This window comes from Amphibalanus amphitrite, unplaced genomic scaffold, assembly GCF_019059575.1.
Source record: "Amphibalanus amphitrite isolate SeventyFive unplaced genomic scaffold, NRLGWU_Aamphi_draft 000113F_arrow, whole genome shotgun sequence".
Taxonomy (NCBI): domain Eukaryota; kingdom Metazoa; phylum Arthropoda; class Thecostraca; order Balanomorpha; family Balanidae; genus Amphibalanus; species Amphibalanus amphitrite.
In genome coordinates, this window is record NW_024881608.1 from 1,012,678 (window position 1) to 1,036,243 (window position 23,566).

The 23,566-nt window shown below is 46.7% G+C and overlaps 1 protein-coding gene across 1 annotated transcript; it reads right to left on the bottom strand.

Annotated features, from left to right (window-relative positions):
* Positions 1-1,702: 1,702 nt before the first annotated feature.
* On the bottom strand, positions 1,703-3,004 carry LOC122381081 (MFS-type transporter SLC18B1-like). The gene has a single exon (XM_043364853.1). The coding sequence runs from the start codon at positions 3,002-3,004 to the stop codon at positions 1,703-1,705; it is 1,302 nt and encodes a 433-aa protein (XP_043220788.1).
* Between the last annotated feature and the right edge of the window lie 20,562 nt (positions 3,005-23,566).

Genomic DNA, 23,566 nt, shown 5'->3' on the forward strand with positions numbered 1-23,566 from the left:
ATCCGTCTGGACTAGATAGAGCAGCTCGCACCACTTTGTCAGCGACTTTGGTCGCCGGCCAGCGCTCATTCGTTATCTGCCCGCGGTTTTACAGGGTTTCGGAATGGGCCCGGCTCACCGTCTGCATGTCGGCGGGGATTTATGAAATATGCCCAGGGCAGTAACGAGTCGGCTGCCCGCGCAAACGACGATCTACGACCGGCGCCATGACCGTCGAGGCCGCTGGGAAGGTACTGGCCACGGCTGTAAAGGTGGCCGGGCACGGCTGGAAAGGATACCGGGCTGCACAGCTGGAAAGGAAACCGGGCACCACTGGACGGGCACTCTGTGTTCGGGCTGAGCTGAGGTGATTGAAATGGTCACGGCGTGGCAGATGGACATTGAAGAAAGATCAGTCAAAATAAGGTAGCAGCTACCTAATTATGCGTATGTACCAACGTTTGTCCCGAGTGCATTTTAATTTCAGCTAAGTATAGAACTTCTATGGTGTGATAAGAACGGAAATTCCTTTAAATGCACTGTGGCGAGAAAGAGGTAGATCGTGAGACTAAAACTTTAGCCGCAACACACTGAACTGTGGATGAACTTCAACCTAACACTGCTTAGCAACTTCTGGACATTTCACTGGCTGGGAACTTCGTTCAGATGAAAAATGAGACTCTCTGACGTCGCGCCGACGAAATGATTTTCTCGACAGCGCTGCTGCGAATTTAAACAGTTCCGTCGGCGTTCGTTTAACGTTGATAACCTGACGGACAGCAGCGTCGATGGGCTATCACGAGCTGCTGTGTCAATGCTGTGTCCCTTGACTTAGTCGGACAATGTTGTTCATCTCCATAACAGTCCTATGGCCCCGGGAAAACATGCAGCTAACGGACGATCCTTCTGGGTTTCACGTTTTAATGCGCATATAATGTCAGCACAACAGTAGAGACGATAAAACAGAAATTGAAAAATAAAACAAGTGCTTGCAACAAATCTAATCCCTCATTTTAGATTAGTAGCATCATATTAACGGAACTGTGGGTAAACGAACCGTGTAGTATTTGTAGTTATAACTTAAAGGCAAGCTCTTTTGAATAAAATAAGGTCAGATGTTGATTAGTTATATTGAATGCACTGCAATTCAAGACAGTTTCGGTGCATTGCTCAGCAAAGGCACTGCCTTCTTTACCTCTCAACACCACCCGGAAACAGCAGCACGTTTTCCACCCATCCCATGGCACTTCCTGCACCCGACGCCGGTAGGCCCTGTGTGTGCTGGCGGCCGACCAATATTCGTTTTTTACCGATAACGAACAGCGACAGGCTGAGACTGATGAGCCATTCTGGCTGAGCGATCACGTGAGAATGGCGAGTGGTTCTGTCACCTCATCGGCGCACACGTCGCACCTTGAGAGACGCGCCTGATGACCTGGCCGGCCGGGGACCTGCCTGGTGACCTGACCGGCTGGGGATCTGTCTGGTGACCTGACCGGCCGGGGACCCGCCTGATGAACTGGCCCGTCTGCCTGGTGATCACCGCACAACACAGCCTTTGTCCACTGCGTTTAAGTCCCGGGGTCAGAGTATTTTCAGGTACTGGATTCAAGAATGGATCGGTGGGATGACCGAGCAGTCCCCAATTGCTCACTGTCGTGTTAGTCTGTCTTCTGTTCTGCGCCATTCCACACTGCTGAGATGGGTGAGTTTTGACACCATGTTAACAGCGCGCTCTGAATGTTCTCACGGCGGCCTGGCAGGCGGTCAGCAGGGCCACGGTCAGCGTCAGCGCCGCCACGGCCGTCATCATCAACGGGAAGCCGTAGGCGTCCACCAGCAGGCCCCCGGCCAGCGGGCCGACCACCGTGCCCAGCGAGTAGGCGCTCCAGAACACGCTCGACACGAACGCGTGAGTGCGCAGGTCGTCATGGAGACCGGCGCGCACCGAGGCCGCCAGCATCAGCTGGAAGCACGGGATGTAGGCGCCGCCAAAGAGCGCCTCCTGTAGCGTCATTCCGAGCCCGAACAGCCACCAGGTGGGCTGCAGGCCGAGGAAGGAGGCCGGCGGGATAAGTAGCTGGCTGGCGGAGACCAGCAGCAGACACAGGGACATCATCGGGTACGGGTTGGTGGTGCGCTCCGCCAGCCGCGCCCACAGGATGCTGGTGAAGACGTAGGAGCCAGTAGCCACGGTAAAGTAGAGGCCGAGTGTCGCCGGTGTGATGCCCAGAGCGGCAACGGCGTACGGTGCCACGCACGACTCGAACGTGAAGAAGTCGAGTGAGTAGCAGAACACGATGAGCAGGCACAGCCAGTTCTCTGGCGAGGCGGCGAACGTGCGGAACATCTTCGTCACGTCCGACGGCGAGTCGTCCGTCTTCTCCACCGCCGGCATGAAGCGCATGTTGACCGCGGCTGTGACGACCATGACGGAGCCGAGGACGTAGAACGGCAGTCCGAAGCCGGCCGCCGCGTACAGGCCTCCGCCGACCGCCGGCGCTACGGAGAGTCCGGCCGACTGGGCGGCCGAGACCAGCGCCACCACCGAGCTGGAGCGCCCCGAGAACTGGTTGCCGATGATGGTGAAGCCGCAGGCCGAGACGGCCGCCGTGCCGGCCGCCTCCACCACCCTGGCTGCGAAGCAGGCGGCGATGAAGCCCGCGCCCCCGGGGATGTGGTAGAACGTGCCGAAGGCGATGGTGGAGACGCCGGCCGTGGCGATGCCGATGTTGTAGAGCCGCGTCACTCCCAGGCGCAGCGCCAGCGGCGCGACCAACGGGTACAGCAGCATCTGGGTGAGCGCGAAGCAGCTGAAGACGCCGCTGATGGTGGTCTGGGAGACGCCTCTGCTGGCAGCCTCCGACGGGAAGAAGGGCACCATGACGGCGATCAGGGAGCCGCTGAGGACGCTGACCACCGCCAGCCCGGCCAGCAGCCGGCGCTGCCGCGGGGAGGACTTGGCCGGGGTCCGCAGAGACCCGGCGGGGTCTGATGGAGCGGAGAACGGCGGAGTGGCGGCCATTGTTCCGTAGTTCGGCGGCTGAGGGTCTCCGTGGAGATGCTGGGGTAGGTCTGGAGTTGATTTTGGGATTTCCGATGCGAGAATCCACGTCATCTTGGTAGAGGATGTGTAGTGTTACTATAAGACAAACATATGCACTTGCTGCTGGCAAATGACAACAACGACTTTCAATTATTCGTTTTCTGCTGCCATTTCATCCTCTTTCATTATCACGAAGAGTAGCGACCATTTTTATCAGATTCGTCTATTTGAAACGGCCATGGCAAAAGCAACGTCGCACTTAGAAACAGGGAAGTATCTTCAATTACGATCAAAAGTGCCTAATCGTTCTGCCACACAAAACACCAAGCTTCTTCGGCCACAGACTTGCCTCACGCTAATCCTACAGCCTTTCTTCCGATCACGACTTCTGTCAGAGATCAAATGGCTTCGTGTTACACCTCGGATCACAACGATATACGGTCACCGGCCGAGTTCAGAAGCGACTGATCTCACTGTCCGTAGACCAGCGGTCACCGCCGCGGCTCAACTAGTTTACACAGATAACACCGCCGATAGCGAGTAAATAAACCGTCACGGCGATTTGACAATAGCTGACGTCACCTGTGTTGAGAGCCGAGAGGACGAAACGGTGACCATCAACCAGATCTACTTGGTCTAAAAATAAACCAGCCGGTATGTCCTGCTGGCTGTCTTTTCGACGGCGAATGGAAAAGGTTCTGTTGGAAATGGTCGGTCATTTAACACTCATGGGCGATCCACGATCGCGACAATCAGTATTTGTTGTCATATACCGGGTGGCCCAAAAAAAACGTTCCCAACTTTGGAGGCCTATATCTCAAATTGGAGTGCAAATAACGAGCCAAAATTTTCATCAAGTTTGCATCACTTCTTTGCGCATTGGCATACTAAATTGTAACACTGTACCATCATTTTCAAGCCAGCAATCTTATGTTGAATCAAGTAAGATGTTTTTGCTTTTTTTGCCGATGTTGAACGGAAGTGATGATTGGCTTGGACGTACTACGTTAGAAAAAGATAGTAAAATAGAACACGTGAATGAAACCAGCACGTATGTTGTTATTTTAAATATTTTTTTATCCCACTTATGTGCCAAATATTCAAATAATGAGCCAAAATGGTGTTAATGGATGCCATTCGTTTCAACGCTAAGTCCTGTTTCGAGCAAAAGGAGTGGCACGGTGCATGGGTTACTGCTCATCGCCCTCCCTTCAAGAAGATCAAACAGTAAATCGACCGAATAAAGAAAAAAGCTAGCCGGAATGTATCACCCTGCGGCCTGAACCATCAATGAGTCTAGCTGTCAGTAGCAGTCATGGCTGCAGGCCGTGGTGCCGAGATGGAAGTGGCCCGTTCACTCACAGTTTTTAGTAAACATCTGAGCAAAAAAGTAATTTTTACATGGCATGCTAGAAACACGAACCGTTTAAAAAGTAATTGACCGAATAACATAAAAATCATACCATTCACGGAAAATATAGGCCGCATTGACTATTGGAAGTTTCAGTGTTGCATCTTTATCACTTTCTGAGAAATATTGATTCAAAGTTGGGAACGTTTTTTTCTGGGCCACCCGGTACATTTTTCAATAGCTCCAAAGGAGGGGTCTTATGTGCTAAACAAAAATAGCAAACATTTATCAGTGTGTCTTAGCTCACGTCTGGCAAAAATAAGATAAGCTAACGGGTGTCTACTAATTAATGAGAAAAAGTTCAGATAGTTAATACGAGCCTTTAATGGTAATAAATAATCTGCATATCTCACACGCTGAAAGACATGTCTGTTGCGAATGTCAATCACGCAAAACGAAAACTTTAGATACCATGGTCAGTCGCCATGAGAACGTTGAGCAAACAACGTTTCTAAGCAATCTTCGCCAATTTTAAGAAAAAATTACCTTTCGACAACGGAAATGGCACTTATGGCTCTCCTAGTGCAAGTTAAAGGTTTTTAGCCAAGTGCCAATAGCATGCTTATGATATTTGAGATAAGAGGAAACGTTCAGCATGCTGGAAAAGGTTTGAAGTGGCTGCAACTCCGCGAGTTTCGCTACAGAAACAGGATCCCTTTCGATGGGGTGCGAAGGGCAAGGTGAGGGGTGTCAATGTGCCTGCTGGTGTGACGCCACTATATTTGTCACTATTACGTCGTAATTTTTGCTGTAGAAAATGTGCAATTGAGTACCGGAGGTGCACACAGGCATGCCTGAGGCCACAAAAGCGCAGCAACGCAGAGAATAACAGCGTTTGCCTCGGCTAATTAGGGGCACGCTGTCAACTGGTGAGAACGCATGGATATGGTAATGGGTGAAGAGAGCTGTTTGACCTACCCAGAAACAGAAATGTCGTCTATTGCCCGTTTGTATGCTCCTGTGAGGGGTGATACAACTGCAACCTGTGGACACGTCTCCTTGCCGGTTTCCAGCTTACTGATGTGGCTAGACCGTCTCTCCGGAAGGGGAGGTACTGCCAGTCACTTGTCCAAAATGAGTTATCATTGGGAGGATGTTCTATAGTGCGAGGGACGGCAAATAGATGCGTTGATTTCTACCTTTTAGGGCAGCAAGGTTAAAAAAGACGAATACTACCCAAATGGCGACTATGCGATCTGATTTCACGTAGTTTTCGTCCATTATCCAATTAAAACCATCACAATGTTGGAGGGGGTCGGCGTACCCATGAAAGATCAAGAAGGTAATCCACCCTGCGTGTCGCAGCTGTGGCCGATTGAATACTTCTGAGGCTTTTTCAATGAAGAAATATATCCAGGGGACAAGACTGTAGCTTTGGACCGACATCTGAAGACGGGAAGGCGGGAATTATCGGTCTCGTTTGACGCGGAGGTGCCGCGACGTTTGATCAAGGGGGTCGGTTGGCGCGTGCGGCGTGACATGAAACATGGTGTGCTCAGTGTGCTGCGCTGAAGGTATTTGATAATCAATAGATGGATTAATAAGCATGCAAATTTTCGACTATGTAAGTTACAAAATACCCAAGATATAAGCCTTTAAACTTTTTCTCATTAATTAGTAGACACCCGTTAGCGATAAGATTGAGAGCAGCATGGGCTTCAGCCACGAAGGCAGGGCTTATTGGCTGGATGGAAAGGGCAACCACAAACCAATGATGAAAAAGTATCATAGGCCAGAGGGGCTAGAAGTTCATCGAAACGACATCAAAATAACACTTAAAACTGAGCATAATACCTGTGTACCTATAATGACAACAGTTCGATCAAGGTAAGCCTGACTGAGACCACCCTTGTATAAACATTTCATTTCATTTCATTTATTTCATTTATTCACCATATCAGCCACGGGACATGCCCATTTACGGCCAAAGTCACAGCACAATAAAAATACATGAACCATACACAGTCTTCATAAAAAATTTTCCCTATTGCTAAAGTAGGTACAAGATAAAATAAGGAATAAATTTAAAAATAAACAAATGCGAGCACTAAGCATGCTAAAATCGTTTCAAGCGCTATGAGAAACAGCACTCTTAACATACCTTAAAATACAAGACCTAACGCGAGATAAAGAATCATGAAATATGTCGACCTCATCACATCGCTGCAAAAACTCATTCATCACCCTGGGAAGCCTACAAAACATGCCCATTTTCACCGTTTCTACTCTTCCGTGGGGCACCGCAAGAAAAGTACGCAGCCGGGTGATGCGGGGCGGGACGGCCAAGCCGAAGTGCGACCGCAAGAAGCTGGAGTCGATATTATTTTTCAAGATGCGTGTCGAGAACATTAAGTCATGTTGAGTTCGCCTTACATTCAGTGGACAGAGAGAAAAGTGAGAAAGCAGGCGGCTATAGTCGAGAGTTTGTGGCGCCCCAGAAACGTGGGTCGACAACCAGATAACAAATTTGTGTTGTACACGCTCTATTCTTTCTGTATGGGACTTCGCCGCCCCACCCCACACCACGCTACAATACTCCAGTATGGACCTCACATTAGCACAATATGCAGCGATCAAAGCCGTTCGGTTAAATTTGACCTGTCGTCCAGACTGAAAAGATCGTATCATGTTTACAATACCCTGATTAGCCGAACGCCTTATAGCATGCTTAACATTTCCTGTTACTAGACATATTTGAAAGCATCTTTGACAATGCGTCTCTGATTTCATAAACTTATAAACTTTCGCGTATTCAAAACTTCTAACAGGCAGCCAAATCGTCGCAAATCGCTGTAACTACCGAACTTTTATGATTATGTCGGGCGGCGCTGTATTCTGTTGCTTTATAACCGCCATAAACCGTTTAGGGTGAATACACCATCCGGCAACAGGGTTATTCCATGAACGCCTGCAGTGACAACGAGCAATGACTGATAACTGACACTTGCATCAGACAATAGATAATAAATCAGTGCTGAGCTAGCGAAAATGAGATATATGCTCTGTATCACGTGCTTCGTGAATAGGGTTGGGACCTATCTGCATGCTCTGTATGTTTTGGTAAAATAAAAAAGCTCAGAATTTTTAATGATTTAATTTAAAATCACTTTGCTAAAAAAATGCCTAGTTAGTTCAGAAATTAATTATTTGTGGCTGAAAACAACTTGCTTCTGATTGGTCGGGCTAATCATGACGTCACATGTAGGTATATAACTAGCCCCGTTTACATAGGAGTTGCCAGATTCACATGCCAGCTCGATCTACTTTCAGGTGTTCGGCCTCCGCCATGTCGACAAATGCTGCGCAGCAAATACAAAATCCAGAAATGTGGTAATGGAGTGCTGGCCACCAAAAAGAAAAAGCCTGCCAAGTTTATGACGCTCTTCATGTTATGTAGTTTTGATAATAAACGACGCATGGGCTTCAAATGAATTGTATGTCGTACATTTGGGCATCATATGAGTTGAATATTGCAAAGTTTTTGCCCAACATTTTAGCATAAGACTAAGTTGTTTCAGAGGTGGAGATCTCGGGGGGGGGGGGTCGGGGTGTCAGGACCCCCCTGAAAACGAATTACTGCTATGTAAGTCAACGGTACTGCATCCAGCCCGCCTCCATCTGCCCGGCCTGGACCCCCGCTGAAATTTTGACAGATCTCCACCCCTGAGTTGTTTCCATGAAAACGATGAAAATAAAGCTGATTGTTATGTTCGATGCACTCCTTGCGGCTTACATTTAGCGGATTGCATTTATTCATATTCTGCATTCATTTATAGAAAGATCAAATATATAACACCCCTTTTCCCGCTTACCTTCAACCTCTGAGCAGTGACATTTTCTTGATCGATTCAAAAGGCATGGAAACACCAAGCAGAAACTGAGTGCGTAAGATATTTGGTAGCAGGTATCACATACGCTCTAAATGACTTTCTAAGCAGATTCGAGAGTCAGTACCTAATTACCTCTAATCACGTTGCGCTCATTCATCAAGTCAAATACCTAAACCGATTGGTAGCGTCATCTAGGCGATCATAAGTGCCAAACTGCTAGTTGAAGACTTCTATTATAGATGGCACTGCTAGACAAGCCAGAGCTAAGCCAGAGGATTTTACCACCGCCGTGAAAAATTCCTAACCAAAGGCGCACTCCGGTCCCCTCAACATAAAACTCCCGATATTTCTCTGACCAATCAGAGTAAGCCTTGCTCGGCGCTGATTTGCTAATCAGAAAATGACGTCATTAGGGAGCCACGGCGTTCAAGCTGTTTTGTGGCGGTTCAAGTGATACACTTAGAAGTCATATTTTGATGTTTTTAGAAAAGTCTAGGATGAATGCTTTTATATTTTCAGAAAAGAACCCTTAATGTTGTTGTTGATAAACCCAACTTCGCTATTTTTGCCAATAGTAATAAGCCAGGAAATCATCTCTTGATGGGTCTTCACGCTAAATCTACCACCCCCAACTACGTCATCATCGTTCCTAAGCATGCTGTACTTGGTCATACTTCGTTGCCCAGCACTAGTTAGCCTTGATTTCCGCCAATCAGAGTGCAGAGCTGTCTGCCGAGAGACAGCAGTACTCGATATTAGTGGTGGGCCAAATACTTGTTTTCTAAGATGTTTTTCTTTCAAGCCTTTTATATCTTACTTTTGTTTATATTATATATCGTTTTATATTTTGTTTTTGTAAAGTATATCTGCATATATTGTGATTTATATACCTTTACTTAGCTAATATGGCAAAGTGTTTACGAGGGGGTGCAGGGAGATATGGCAGCAGATATGGTGCTTGCAAATAGTCTTTGTACGCATGAAATAGTACCCTTTTTTCGAGCCGAAAATAGCCTATTTATTGCAATTTATTGATGTATTATGCCTGAATTCCGAGAAAGTGGTCTTTGTAGCATTGAATACAGTCACTTGTGTAGTTGCAAAAGGTCACTGGCCAGTTTTGTGATATCTCTAAGCCATCTAGGGAAATGTCTAAATGCTATGTAAACAGGGTTACTGTCTGTATATTTGGCGCAGTTGAGACATACATTTTCTATGTATTTTCCTATGGTAAATCGGAGTGATTGGTCGTGTTTTCAGTGTCTCTTTATTTTGCGCTGGTATTGCGTGGCTAAGAAGTTTTATCAAGAATGACATATACTTAAATGTTCCTTTAATAATGGAGCTTCAATATCTGTGAGTTTTATTGGCAAGCGAAAACTGATTTCGCTGTTATTTTATCTGGAAATTACTCATTTTTTTAGGTCAATATTCAAAATATTTTACGGGAACAAGTTGGCACTTTTCTTGATTTTCGCACTCAAATCGCGTGCGATTCAACTGTATTGGAACTTGCAAAGAAGCTTGGTGATTAATTAACTGTGTTGTTATGGCACTGTTTGCAAAGTATGGATAATGAAACTCTGCCAAAGACTTAGCTACATAGCAATGCCTCAAGTAATACGCAGGAGGAACAGAATTCAGAGTCCGATCGAGAAGAATCGGTGCAAATGCTACGAAGACCAGGCAGCTCTGATACAATAGCTAGTCGTCTCACTACTCTCACTCCATTAGACCAGCTGATTCCTGACAGCACCGACTCGGATGCAAAGATGGAGCTCATCTTCCAAGCCAGAAACCAGTTCTTTGATGGAAGATGTGATGCTGCCTCTGTCTCTGCTTTGTTGGCCACTTTGGACGGGGCGGAGCTCCGCTCCTTGCGTGAGCGGTTATTCGCCTGTCATCCTATGTATCCTATGTATCCTATATGTACATGTTTGTATGTCCTATGTATGTTTGTTTTAAAAACGTTGCAGCGGCGCTGGGAACTGCAGTCTTAGATCTGGGTATGTTTGGCATCTGCAACTCTTCATATACACATTAACCCTATTTCGGACGGGGAGACCTTTCAGGATTTTCTTGTACAATTGCCAAACGCCGCGAGACATTCAGCTCATATTTCGTGACTTTTCCTAAATGCTCATTGCGCACATCTCAGCAAAAAAAAAAAATGCCGGGTCAGGTCAGGTCAGGTAACCAGAGCGGGTTTGTTGACCCCACCTCAGAAAAGTTTGCAAACACGTCAGAGCTTGAGTTTTTCACGAAGTTATTTCCTCTCATCAAGTCTTCAAAACAGTACCTGCAGTATGTGTCGTTTGTATATCTCAGAATTTTTGATCTGTGACCTGAGGTTAGGTCAGAGTCGTGACCTTTACATTGCAAGCCTATGGAAAAGTATTGAAATGCGACCTGCACCTCGAGTAAACGAGTCAAAACCACCCAATTCTTTAAGAATTATGACAAATCATCTTATCTGTAATGATCCAGGTGCCATTTACTGACAGGGACACCGGAGAGGGTTATCTGAGCCGAGATCATGTGAGGTGATATCTACCATACATCAATGCTCACATACTTACAATATTGACAATGCTTTTGCTTACAACACTTACAATACTTACGATGAGACCAGCAAGCACTCTGCCGTTACAGTTCTAACTTCTGCTTCGAAAAACGACGTTACACACCTTCGCTGCCAGCATAACATGTATTGTTTGACAGTAACAAAATACAATTGACATCTGAACCCCAAACGGACCGCCATCCACTCAAATTTTATAACCCTGACCGGTCAGGGGGCGAATGGAGGTCATTTCCTGGGCATTACACTCAGCCCTTGCACAAAATATCTCACCTCACAGTGATCATTACAACAATAGCACCGACTTGATAGTGGATTTCAAAGTACTTGCATCAGCTCTTCCTGCTATTGCAGACGATCATCTCCTCAGGGTAATGTTGTTCGGGACATGAGCGAAGATCGTTTTCGGAGTTTCATAAGTGCTACTGCAACAGCCTGGCACAAAACAGGACTTGTACGCTCTTCTCTGCACTTTGCCCTTCAGTATACCTATCACAAAAGAATTGTTTAGAATCCATCTTACGCTTCTTTCACAGTCTCCCTTGCCACCGTAGGGCGTAGATAGATTGCTGTTGCTGGTAAGTTAAGGCACGGTAGATAGAAATTACCTCGGTTCTCAACGCCTTAAGTTATTTTCATAAAAAAAAGAACAAATAAATGATCAATAAGATGACAGGAATGTAAACATTTTAATCGTAAAGTAGTCCAAATATTCGAATGAGCTTTTGCTTTTCAGCATCCTCCGATTCATCATCTTTATCATTTGAAAATTCGAGGTACATAAAATGTTTATCACGCGCTCATGTTAAGTGGGAATATAGTACACGGCAGACACATCATTTTTTGACACTGAACATTTCATCCGTAAATGTTTTAGCATAATTTAAAGTTAAAAACAGCGCGAATGGCAGAGTGAAGCAAACAACATTTTTCACCCATTGATATAACATGTAATCTGTGGTGCGCCAGATGCGCCATTATTTGTCAACCGCAGAAGGTGACATGTGACGTAACAGCATCAAGAGCATCTTTTTTCAAGAACTTTTCAAAACAAGGTTCCTATCTTTCTTCCCCATTTCTCTCGGGTTATTGATTTTATGAGGCAATGGTATGCACCATAAATTCTGTGAAAATAGTTTGATCATTTTCATGCATTCTTAAAAAATCGAGTTCCCAACCCCATTGTGCTGTTGACGACTACGTCTGTATGTATCTATAATCCACATGCCATCAGTGATTGCGTTGAATCATATCAAAAGGCGGACCAAAAGACTGAATATAAATGTGGAACAGAGATTCACCGTCTTATTATTAAATCGACAACATCGTGCCGATTTTTAAGCAACGGAGAAGCTTTTATTTGTAAGAGAAAATGTAAAAAATGGGAGCGAGGGAGTGAATAAGGTAACCTCTAACCTGTGAAACAAGGATGCAATGCTCTCAATTGAAAATATCCCACGCTGCGGTTTAACCGCACCTAACTATGTATATGTTACTAGTTATATACCTGCCGGAAGCATTCTTCCACAACTCCATCCTCACTCTCATGAGCCTTACAGTTCAACCTAGTTGCGATCAGGTGCGCCGAGCTGTGCGTTCAAGTGGCTCGGCAAGGTGAAAAGTTAGTCACGCAACTTCGCCATTAAATTTTCGGCGCCGGTTGATGAGCCAAGTGCGGCCAAATCTTGTCCACTCTGTCAGTCGCCGGGAGGGCAGCGGCTGAATTTGTGGAACAAGTTGAAGCGCCGGCCGTGAATGACAACGCTGGTTAGGCGCGGCACTTCGGAAAAGTGGCGCGTTCAATCACCTGGAGAGCGGGCCGGACTTCGTGCAGGCCATGGGCACGACAGACACGCGACCAGTCTGGTCACATCGGGACGGGGGTTGAAATTTTACTGATCGATAGGTACTTTGTGTAAAGACATAATTTACCGTATGAGGAAAGGTATTAAAATTGATATTCATCTGTTCGAAAAGTGATGCGTAGGTACCTCGTAACTAAAAAGTTTCATTGCTTGCTAACATGTTTCATATTTTTATTAATTTTATTCACATAATCAATGCTATTCTACCGATAGTAACAAGCTCATCAGACGCCCCAGTTGTGACGTCGTATGGTGTGTGTAATCCGTTTCAACGCGACGTTTATGTGAGGTCTGAGTGACAGATACTGTTATAAAGTGACAGTGGCGTGCGCCAGCAGCTGCTAGGTGACATGGGGTTTGGGGACCCGGCCACCGCAGGCAGACACTATCGGACCGCTAGCCGCCTGGAGAAGAACTTAGTCCGTTAATCACCCAGCGAAGCGTGGTGGCTTTGATGGAACGATGGCTTAATTAAATGTCCGTTCACACTCGCTGGTGACGAGGTTTGAATGAACGTGGTTATATCCTCTTGGTTCTTTTTGTATACTGGGGTATACATCGTCTCAAGTCGATCTCTACGGAATTCACTAATGGCTAGGCTATTTCATGGCCATGCGTTGCATTCTTCATGCCATGGTCCGCCACCTGGTGGCTGAATTTATATCCTCAAGTTGAATTTGTTGACGCCTCAGCGCTTCAATCTTCCCGGTATCTCGGCGGTCGCAGCATAGAGGTACATCTCCTAATTATTTTCCTGTTATTTCTTTTTAAGAGTATGACTCATTGAAAACTGTTGTTTTGCTAACATAACCATTCGTTGTTGATCATTGCTGCAGGTTTTGTAAACAAAATTGTGTGTTTGAAACTTTTCCAGAAAGAAGTAAAGTTCATGTATACTAAGGTATAGGGTAGACCGGGGCAAGTCGCCCCGCCGAGGTAAAACGCCTCACCGATGTTTCTCGGAACTGGCAAGGATCTGGGGAAATATTATCTCTTCTATAAAACGTGCACTATATGATCATTTTATGACCAGACTGGAAAGAAATTGTGATGACTCCTTAGGGAGATATAGCCAAAAATGTGTTTTTGGAGTGATTTTTATGTTTTGTTGTCAGGTTATGCATCATGGCGTTCTTTTATGGTCCACATCAGGTTAACGACTTTTATGTATTTTGAACAACTATTATCTAACGCTTATAATGCCGGGTTGGTTCGTGTTAAATTATGTCTTGCTGGAGTGCAAGGCGTTGTTTTCTGACCGAAGTACGTGATGGGGTAAAACGCCCCAGTAGGTCGCGGGGCAAAAAGCCCCATGGGGCGTTTTGCCTCATGTGTTGTTCGTACTACCCATTTCCTAATGTTCGGTAGCTGGAAACAGTAAGTTTCTATGCATTTATGTGTAGTTTTCTGAGCAACCGGACGGCAAAGGAAGTATTTGGTTGACAGCTGCATGGCAATAATTTATTATTTGGCCTTATGAGGCAGGTGAAAAACCTGCTCATACAATAGTGTCATAGCTGAACACCTGATAGGATGGAAGGTGCTAACTTCAGTGCCGTGCCTCCCAAGGTCTAACGGACCTCTCATATAAAATTTGGTCAACTAGCATGTTTAATCTTTAATCTAGAGTATGGGGCTTCTTGCCCCGGGCCGTGGGGCGTTTTGCCCTGGGGCTGGGGCAAAATGCCCCATTTGCAGTTGCTTCACAAATCACTTCCTAGCTTGGAGTCCGATCATGAGTGAATGAATTTGAGGGGTGGAATTTAAAGTAAAATGTCCAAAGAACGCATTGAGCACAAATTTGGCCTTCCAGGTGATGTAGGACAAAAATTATGTAGCAAAATAAATTATCTGGGGCGTCTTGCCCCAGGCTACCCTACTTATGTCCTTGGTCCGAAAAATTTTGAGACGTGCTTAAGAAGTAGCACTACAATTATTGGGAGGAATTGCCAATTGGCCTCTGAAAAAATAAATGTACACCCGAGTGACCAACGGGATCCTGCACGACGGAGAAATGTAAACGTCAGTATACAACGGACTGTGCCTAGGACTAGTCATGTATACTGTAGTATACATGGTCGCTGGGTTAGTTAAAGCCATTTTTTGTGGCTCACACACAACATTATGCCTTCAAGTGGCTCTGTAGTTGAGCGTTGACATTCTTCGAATCGTTGGTGACCTCAATGACCGTAGATCCTCACTCAAAGTTTGATAAATCACCCGATGAGTTAGAATCCGACCCCTAAGCACAATGACATAGGCAAGCACCTCTCTAAAACACACCGTACGGCGATTTTTTAGAGATGTCACTTCAGATAATGCTGCAAGGTCTTCCTCTACTGCTTATCGATTCGCAACAGGTGCTACAAGTTCCATATCTTCAAAGGAAATGGCAACTTAAGACCTAAGAGCAGTGGGCAAGGGGCAGAAGAAGCGGAAGTTAAGGGCGAGCGGTGTTGATAATTAAACGTGTCAATACTATTAGCCATTTTACGCCCTAAACAAACGAAAAAATACACTTTGGTGTTTGTATGGAAGTTTTCATGGGTTGCACTTCAGTCATATTTTATAGGCTTTGGGTATTTTTGTATATCTCAGTATACATGTCATTGCGCATGCGCAATGACCTTCATGGCTGAAATGTCACAAATATGGTCATTATTGGCACCAAAGCTCTCAGCCAAACAAGTTTCGTTGCTCTCCATTCATAGGCTAATTGGCGGGACTCAAGAGGATATAACACTTATGCAAGCATGCTCTGCTGCAAAAAAATGCAAAAGTCAAAATAAATGTAACATACATACAGGCATGAGGCAAAGGTAACCTAAATATACAATTGTCTGCTTAGTACTTGTTCTTCAAGAGCTAAAAAAGCAAACCATGTCATCATAAACATGCCTAATGCAAAAATGTTCCAGTGCACCTGAAAGAATAAATTAAAAAAATGGCCTGGATACGAACGCCGAAGCATTACCAATACCACCGAGAGCCCCATGGTATAATGACCCTGGTCGCTGGCCCTGGAGGCGGCCTTCGTTCCTCCCACTTCCTCGAGCCACTCGGCGGCGCAACACTTTCCACTCCATTAGCGAGTGTCGGCCTGTAGACGCCGCTGATGAACGGATTAACGACTTAACGGTGCACGCACGGGTTATAACGGATCCACAGAAAGACGACACAAGGGCTGACACGGAGTCGGAACAAGGACTGACTTGGTGCTGAAAAGAGGACTGGCACAGACTGGAATTGGGTCATTGAACCGCAGAAAACTGGAACAGCCTGACATCGTGTCACCGCAGAACTGACACGGAAGTTAACGTACACCGAGACTGGCATTATTTCCATAATGTCCCACCGACAACACAATTCTCAACAACAAAAAGTACTGCTGTGGCGACCACAGCTGCATCTACAGCTGCAAGAAGTGATCATCGGCCCATCTCCATCACATGGGTGCAGCTCAGGTCCGTAGCTCAGGTCATCCCAGTGAGAGTTGGTTGGTGGAGGGGGGCTGACACGTCACTAATTGAGCTGTCACTGCTCCAGGGTTGTCGGTGGTGTGGTCTAGAAGCGCCACCTTTTTCCTTACAACTATGACGCGCCTGGGACCCGTGCCTAGACATCCCATCTCCTTACCGTTTACCTGCATAAGCGCCACTTTTTCCTTTCAACTATGACGCTGCTGGGACCCATGCCTAGACATCCCAGCTTCATACCATTTACCTGCATAAGCGCCACTTTTTCCTTTCAACTATGACGCTGCTGGGACCCATGCCTAGACATCCCAGCTTCATACCATTTACCTGCACAAGCGCCACCTTTTCCTTTCAACTATGACGCTGCTCGGACCCGTGCCTAGAAATCCCACCTCCCTACCGTTTACCTGCACAAATCCGCAGACAGGCGGGATTCGATCGGCTGTTACCCGGCGGACCCGAGCGGCTGTTACCGGGGCTGCGATTGGTGGCGACGTTAGCGCTCGTTGTTATTCTGCAGCTGGCGCCTGGACTGAACAGGTGGGCGAAAACAGCCGCGCTGTCCACAGGAGGAGCAATCTCGGCCCGGCGCCCGGCAGTCGGGCCGTCGGCGGCCCGAACTTGGCCCGCTCGAGACACACTCAGCGGCCACTCGACCGTCCAGCGGGAGTCTAATTGTACTGCGACGCCCTTTTATCTCCCTGAAATTACACCTCCAGATCGAAATGAGATGGTCATCAAACCGTTGCATCACCTTCCAATTTTACTTTCTTGCAATCACAAAGCCGTAATCGCCGCGCTGTATGTGGAAGGCTTGTGATGTCAACAACATACATACATGCACACATGTCTTGAAGCTGCCTCTCCAAATATCTTCCGGAACTTATATTATACAACTACTTCTTTCTCAGAGCCGTTCGCTGTCACTAGCTCGCCGAACGTTTTGATCTCGGTTTCCCTCTATGCTTGTTTATCACCCTTTGCGGTTTAGAACACGACGTTAGTTATGTATGTATGTATTTATTTGTTGTATGTATGTATGTATGTAGTTCATTGTCCTTCATGTATTACTACTCATCTCCCTTTTGAGCTCCCTCAAATCATGCCACATCAAAAACATTCGAATTTACGCCCGGAATGTCGATGTTGTGCACCGTTTAACCGTTTAAAACGTCGACATCGTTATGTCGACGTTTTTCATCTAACATTGGAAATGCTTTAAATGCCTGGATGCATCGCAAATCAGCCGCTGTATTCACAATCATGGCAGCCTGACATTGGCGTCTCTCCGTGCCTCGGCGCCTCAATCTTTGGTTCGTCGTGAGGCAGCCAGACGCGACTTTCGGGACCCCCCACGGCACCGTCGTCTGAGAGCAAAGTTTGCCCCTGCCAATCCCGTATGATGGAGTGTGTGCGAATATGTAGCGCCGGAGCGGCGCCGTCGGAGTCGATGATGACCCGCGCGGAGGTGGCACACGACGCGACGGGGCGGTGACGGATACGTTACATTTTCTCTCCGTCACAAAATTCCTGTCGGGTGCATTATCATAACGGTGAGGTCCTCAGCTGTTGACATAGCGGATGACAGCAGCGATAATGCAAAGCTAATTAATTTACAAAGTATTGAACCAAAGTATTTACTAAAAAGTATTTACCAAAGCATTTACCTCCAAACTCCTTTACCCCGTAAAATTCAAGAGGGCTTGCAAAGACTGTTACATTGCATGGAAAGAATGCGACCAAAAGTCGGCAGTGCCCCCCCCCCCCCGAAGGTGTTCCGCCGCTACTGCAAATTAATAGTGACTAGTAGGTGAGCGAACAATAAAGAAAATTACCCGATCATGGATGCGAACTTAACGAGCACCTCGTGAATACAGACGCTGCTGCAATGTTGCCTTATATAAAATATGATGGTGTCGAGATTAGGAACGCAAGCAGAAGTAAGTCTTGGGACAGGTGGGGCGTTTAGTTTGTCCGTGAAGGAGGATGAATACCTATCTGCGTGAACTGATGCCCCAGACCGGTTGAGATGAGAGCGTTGTCTAGTCCATGAAATCGATGCGGAAGGCAATTCGGCAAACGGCCTTCGGAATGGCGCCGTTAAAACGTCAACGGTGATGAAACGTCTTCTCCAATATGGAGACGACTCAAATTGGATATTTTATGGCAACTGAACTTGTATGCATATTTTACACATACTTTCAAATGGCCGCGCAACTACATGTTTTCTATAACAGCCAGGAAACATATCGGTTGCTTTAGCATTATCTATTTAAGTGCGTGCGAGATACTTTTGTTAAACTTCGCACTTAAAACACCCCAGAAGCCTCCCAGACCTCGGCGTATCCACAGACAAGCTTCCGGCAGCGTTAGATCGAGCTCTTCACCTTGACTGACGGCTCGCTGGGGCTGCGTTTTATCCAACCATCGATCCTAATCTATTGTCCACCGCCTAGTGACGCCCCGTGTCAGTTCTGGACAGACGGGAAACGAACCGTCTCAACCGTAAACAGTCGCCGGTGCTAGGCTATCGATTGGCGATTCAGATGGGCGTCTGAAGCCTGGACTCGCTCATAACAACGGAGTCTACAGACAGCTGGACATTGAGCGGTGAAAGACGTTTTTGGCTTCTAAATCATTGTGGGTGAAAAGTTTGCTGGTGGTAAGTCTTGTCGTCAATCGCGTGGTGCTATTATTGCATTTTCATTGTAAAATTTCCTTAGCAGCAGACGAATGAAATAAACAAATCGAGATTGGGTTATCGAGTTTGGTCGATCGGCAAGATCCCCCTACCACTGTTTGGAGTCTGTCATTCTATTTTCACCAGAGCTCTTCGAGGGCATCATCCTAATGAACCCTCTTGACAGATACCCATTCGGCTCCTTTCAGCCGCGCCATTCAAAACAGCCCCTCACTGTCAGTGGGGAAAATCCGCCGCACGATAAGGCAGCGGCGGCCCGGCGCGGTGACGGCGCTCGGCACGGCCGATCGGCACCGTTCGGCGCCCGTCACTCCGTCGGTGATGACGCCCGGCGCCGCCGCGCGCCGGTCGCGACGCGACGGGGACAGCGCCATGAATAACGAACCGTTCGGGGGCCGGCGCGGCCCAGCGCGCTCCCACGCCGCCGGTAAATGGTGGCCCGATTGAAAGTCCGCGCCCGATTTGGAGACGCTGCTGAACAATTTACGGAGATGGACAGCCACATGGATCAATGTGAGCCAGATACATCAGGGTTCATAGTGGCCACGGGGCGGTCCGGCGCGCTGGATGCTGGTCAGTCGGGAGCCGTCTGCGGAGTGAATTTAAGGCTGTTTGAAAATGGCAACCATACAGCGGGATTTAGAAATGTTTTATGCAAACAGCTCCAATGAACTTTTCTCTCCTATCCCACAGTTTCAAATTATCGAAAGAATAAGTGGTGAACTGTGTTCTTAGAATTGTGATGTGGCATTGGAAGAGTCTAACGAGGCTACGGTAACAAAGACACCTACCCATATTCGTGTAGACTTTCACTGAGCCTGGCCCGGCTAACTTTTATTATTTTATTTTTATTGTCGCCCTAGGACGATGTGCGCTCTGCCGACACGGGCTGGCCTACCTGTGCTCGCCGTGTGGCCGCCTGCGCTCATGCATTATTTACTGCTGCACGGTGGCCCATTTCACGGTTAGTTTGACTCCACGCCATTCCGAGCGATTAGCCTGCGCGCAAATCGCAGGGGTCGCCAGATGTCCGGATAAAGCCGACAGAAACCTGAAGGAAGACCGACAGAAACCTGACTGCTCGATGACAGATCGCTGATCGCGGGCCTGACGGACGGCTGATGTGAGGATGTCTTCGGCCGGTAAGGTATCACCGCATTGCCGATTTTTACAAACGTCAGATCAAAGGAAAGGTGTGTTTCTTGATGGGATAGTCTCCTCTGTTCCTACAGTTATCTGCTTTGTTGATATAAATTGCCGAAAACCAAGGGGCATTCAGCTGACGTCACGGTTCGAGATGGGGCTCTCGACGCCATTTCAGCGGCAAATTACAACCCTGGAGACGAATTGTCGATTTTTGTTTGTTTATTTGTTTACTGCAACGACATCATTTCCCAGATATAGTTCTACATTACCATCGACAAACGATTTAGGTTTTTCATCGGCAGACATTGAGATTTTGAAACGAGTAGTTCCCAGCCTGCCAGTTGCCTAGATAGGAAATAGTGATCTTAACCCAAGTATAAACCTAAGTAGGCAGGACTCATAGGTTGCCTACTTCATAGAGCATTGAACAATGAACATTTTTTTTAACAAGGGTACAGCACCTTTCCACGGTAAGACTAAAAGCCAAACCATACTTTTTATGGCCCTTTCGGTCCCTCCTAAGCTGTCCTGATTGATAGGTATTATGACAAACAATCGATAAGTGGATATTTTTATTTGTTCTACAATCTACAGTGCTCCGGTTAAAAAATTGGACAATTTAATCTCATCCATTCAGCGAACTTTTCATCCAAATGATCCAGTCACATGGTATACGTAGTGATAAGGGAAAATTAATGAAACTGCCTTAATGAGCTGAATGCTCACGTGATTGATGTACGGACTCATCAACTTTCCAGAGAACGTTTTTAGCATCTTTCCTTAGACTGACGGAACATTAGTCTTGCGAACGTCCCAGGTCATTATCTTGTCCATGCAACTTGTTTTAACCTCACCCGATCAGTCTCTTCCTGATACTGAGAGGCTAAATTCTAAAATCTGGGCAGAATCGATTTCTTTACAATGGTCACACGAGGTCAGTTCGGTCACACGACCTTAAAGTGACCTCATCGTAATTCGTAAGTCAATGAGGCCTAGGGAAAGGGGGCACGGTGCCCCGGTGCCCTCCCCGTTCCGCCATCTATGTGAGAAAGCGCTTGTTTGAGGGGCTATACCTGAAACTGTTATCTTATCTCTTTTTTCTCGGTCATAATTTAGAATACATTCATTTAATTATGAAGCTTCAGTTTTCTTTCATCCCTATACCTACCTACCTACTTAACCCTATTCCTGGCGGGCTCCGCCGGGACAAGAAACTGGCGGGGGGGGGGGGGGGGCCGATTCGGCCCCCCCTTCAGATCTCAAAAACTACACATCGCAGCGACAAACGGCGAACGGCGTTTGATAGGTCGTTTAAAGATCTACAACTTTTACATAAAACATTTTCAGGTCAGGTCAATATTGAGGTCACCAGAGGTCATGAACGATAAAATGTTTTGGAATTAGTTACCTATATAACTTTTAAACTAAGAAACATAGAGACATAAAACCAATACATTTTTTGTTGCTCTCGCCGAGGCGATGTGAAATAAGTATGTGATGACCTTCACAGGTCAATTTAAAATTTGACCTGAGGTCAAGGTCAGGTCATTCATCAATGAGGTTGTGGGGTATGGTCATGCTGCATACCAAACGACGCGCCTTGACCAGGCGAGCAGTTTGGTACCACTTACAAGTCTTTAGCACCATCATGTCGTGATTTATTGACAGAAAAAGGATTTATGACGTCACATGACCTCAGATGACCTTTGCTGGTGCCCCTGTCAATTAGCGGCACCAGGATCATCACCGATGAGATAATCTTCCGTAATACTGAAAGAACTGGGTGGTTTTGACTCGTTTACACGAAGCAGGAGGCGTTTCAATATTTTCCCATAGGCTTGCAATGTAAAGGTCACGAGTCTGGCCTGACCTCAGGTCACAGATATGAAAATTACCGCCTCTGGTCACCTGACCTGAGGTCAGATCAACTCAAAATTTTCAGAAATGTTGCGTAGAAGCCTTTTAGAAATAGTCAGAAAATTTGAGCTTCCTAGCTCAAAGCGTTTGGGAGATATAACCAAAAAACCTCAGGGGGGGCTCCTGAGGCCCCCGCCAGGAATAGGGTTAAGTGTTAAATAGCCTATGTCGTTTCAATAATTACGTTTCAATAATTGCGTCGGATAGTACTTCTTCATAACATGAGTTACGTTTCAATAATTATTTTTCGTTATTTTCAATTGGGCCAAAAAATACCTACCTACCCATTCATGTTCTTAGTCGTCGGCCTGAGCCGGGATAAGGTCGCCAATCGCCAGACGGTGGCGTCACCTGTGCAAAGTAAGGATAGTGCCGCTAGCGCCACCTACCTTCGCCAGCAGGTGCTTGTGGAATCCTGCCTTTTTCTTGTACAAAAACTGTAGGTACTTCGAACGAGAATAGGAATGATGGAGCGGGCATCATTCTGGACTTGTAGTCAAGTCCAAGTGGAAGAAGATTGGGAGTCTTCTATAGGTATATTGTGAACTTCGAATTGGTCTAAAGTCAGACTTCTACTGTGTTCCGGGCTTGGTTCCGCTTCCGGGCCCGCGCATGGAGATTCAGGAGCCGCTCCAGGCATGCGAAGCCGTGCTCCGCCTCCCGAAACCTATGGCCAGCGGCCGATCCGTTTTTGTGACCTGCGTGGGCGTGGCCTCTTGGGGGTGACCCTCAGTCCTTGGACCTTGAACTTCAGCATATTTACGTCTGGACAACGAGTTGCGTTGGAGAGGCCGGAAATAGTGGCGATTTCAGGACCGCAAGAATGGACCGCCATTGGAATGATTCTTTTTTAAATCGTGCACTGTTTTCGGCCGGAATTTAATAGTTACTACAAAATATTTTGTAATTACGTTTCCACCAAGAATGAATGCCATCAGGGCAAAATTTTTAATACTATTTCATTTTGTCAAAAAGCATATAGTGCTGTTATATTGCAGTTTTAGCGCGTTTGTTACAAAATATGAAGCGAATAAGCGTCAGTGTAATTCGCACTATCTTAAGCGATTGTTGTTGCGTGGCTACTGGCTAGCTTTCCCAGTACTTTCTCGAAATTATCATTCTCGGTATTCTCTTTTTGGCGCTCATCGTTGTGAATTTCTGCTGAATTCTGGCGGCGGCGGTGCTGCGCCGCGCTCGGTCCGCGTCGGTTTAGTGTCGGCCATTTTCCCACCTGGAAAATCGTGATTTGAACAAACCGGTAAGGTTCTCTGTTCTCTCCTTACTGTTACGTCTCTGTTTTGTTAATTTGCTTCTTTCTCCATCAAAGTTTCCTTCATACTCGTTTCTTGGGTGTGCCTCCTGTGAGATCTCGTTTTTCAACCCTCTTCGTGCGTTTGGCACGCTTTTTTCGGCGCATTTCCAACCATCTACATTCTCTAAACATGGCCCCTCCCCTGTCCCGCCCCCGCCCTCCCCTGACCCGCCCCCTCCTCGAAGATTCCTCTCCGGGCTCGCCTGGTCGAGGCTGGGAGCCGCTAGACGACGTGCCTGACGGGCAGTCGTTTATCATCCTGACTAGTCCTGATCGGTCCCTCCAGGGTCTGTCACCGTTTC

Coding starts and splice junctions, on each gene's coding strand:
- LOC122381081 (XM_043364853.1), bottom strand. CDS start 3,004: ATGGCCGCCACTCCGCCGTTCTCCGCTCCATCAGACCCCGCCGGGTCT.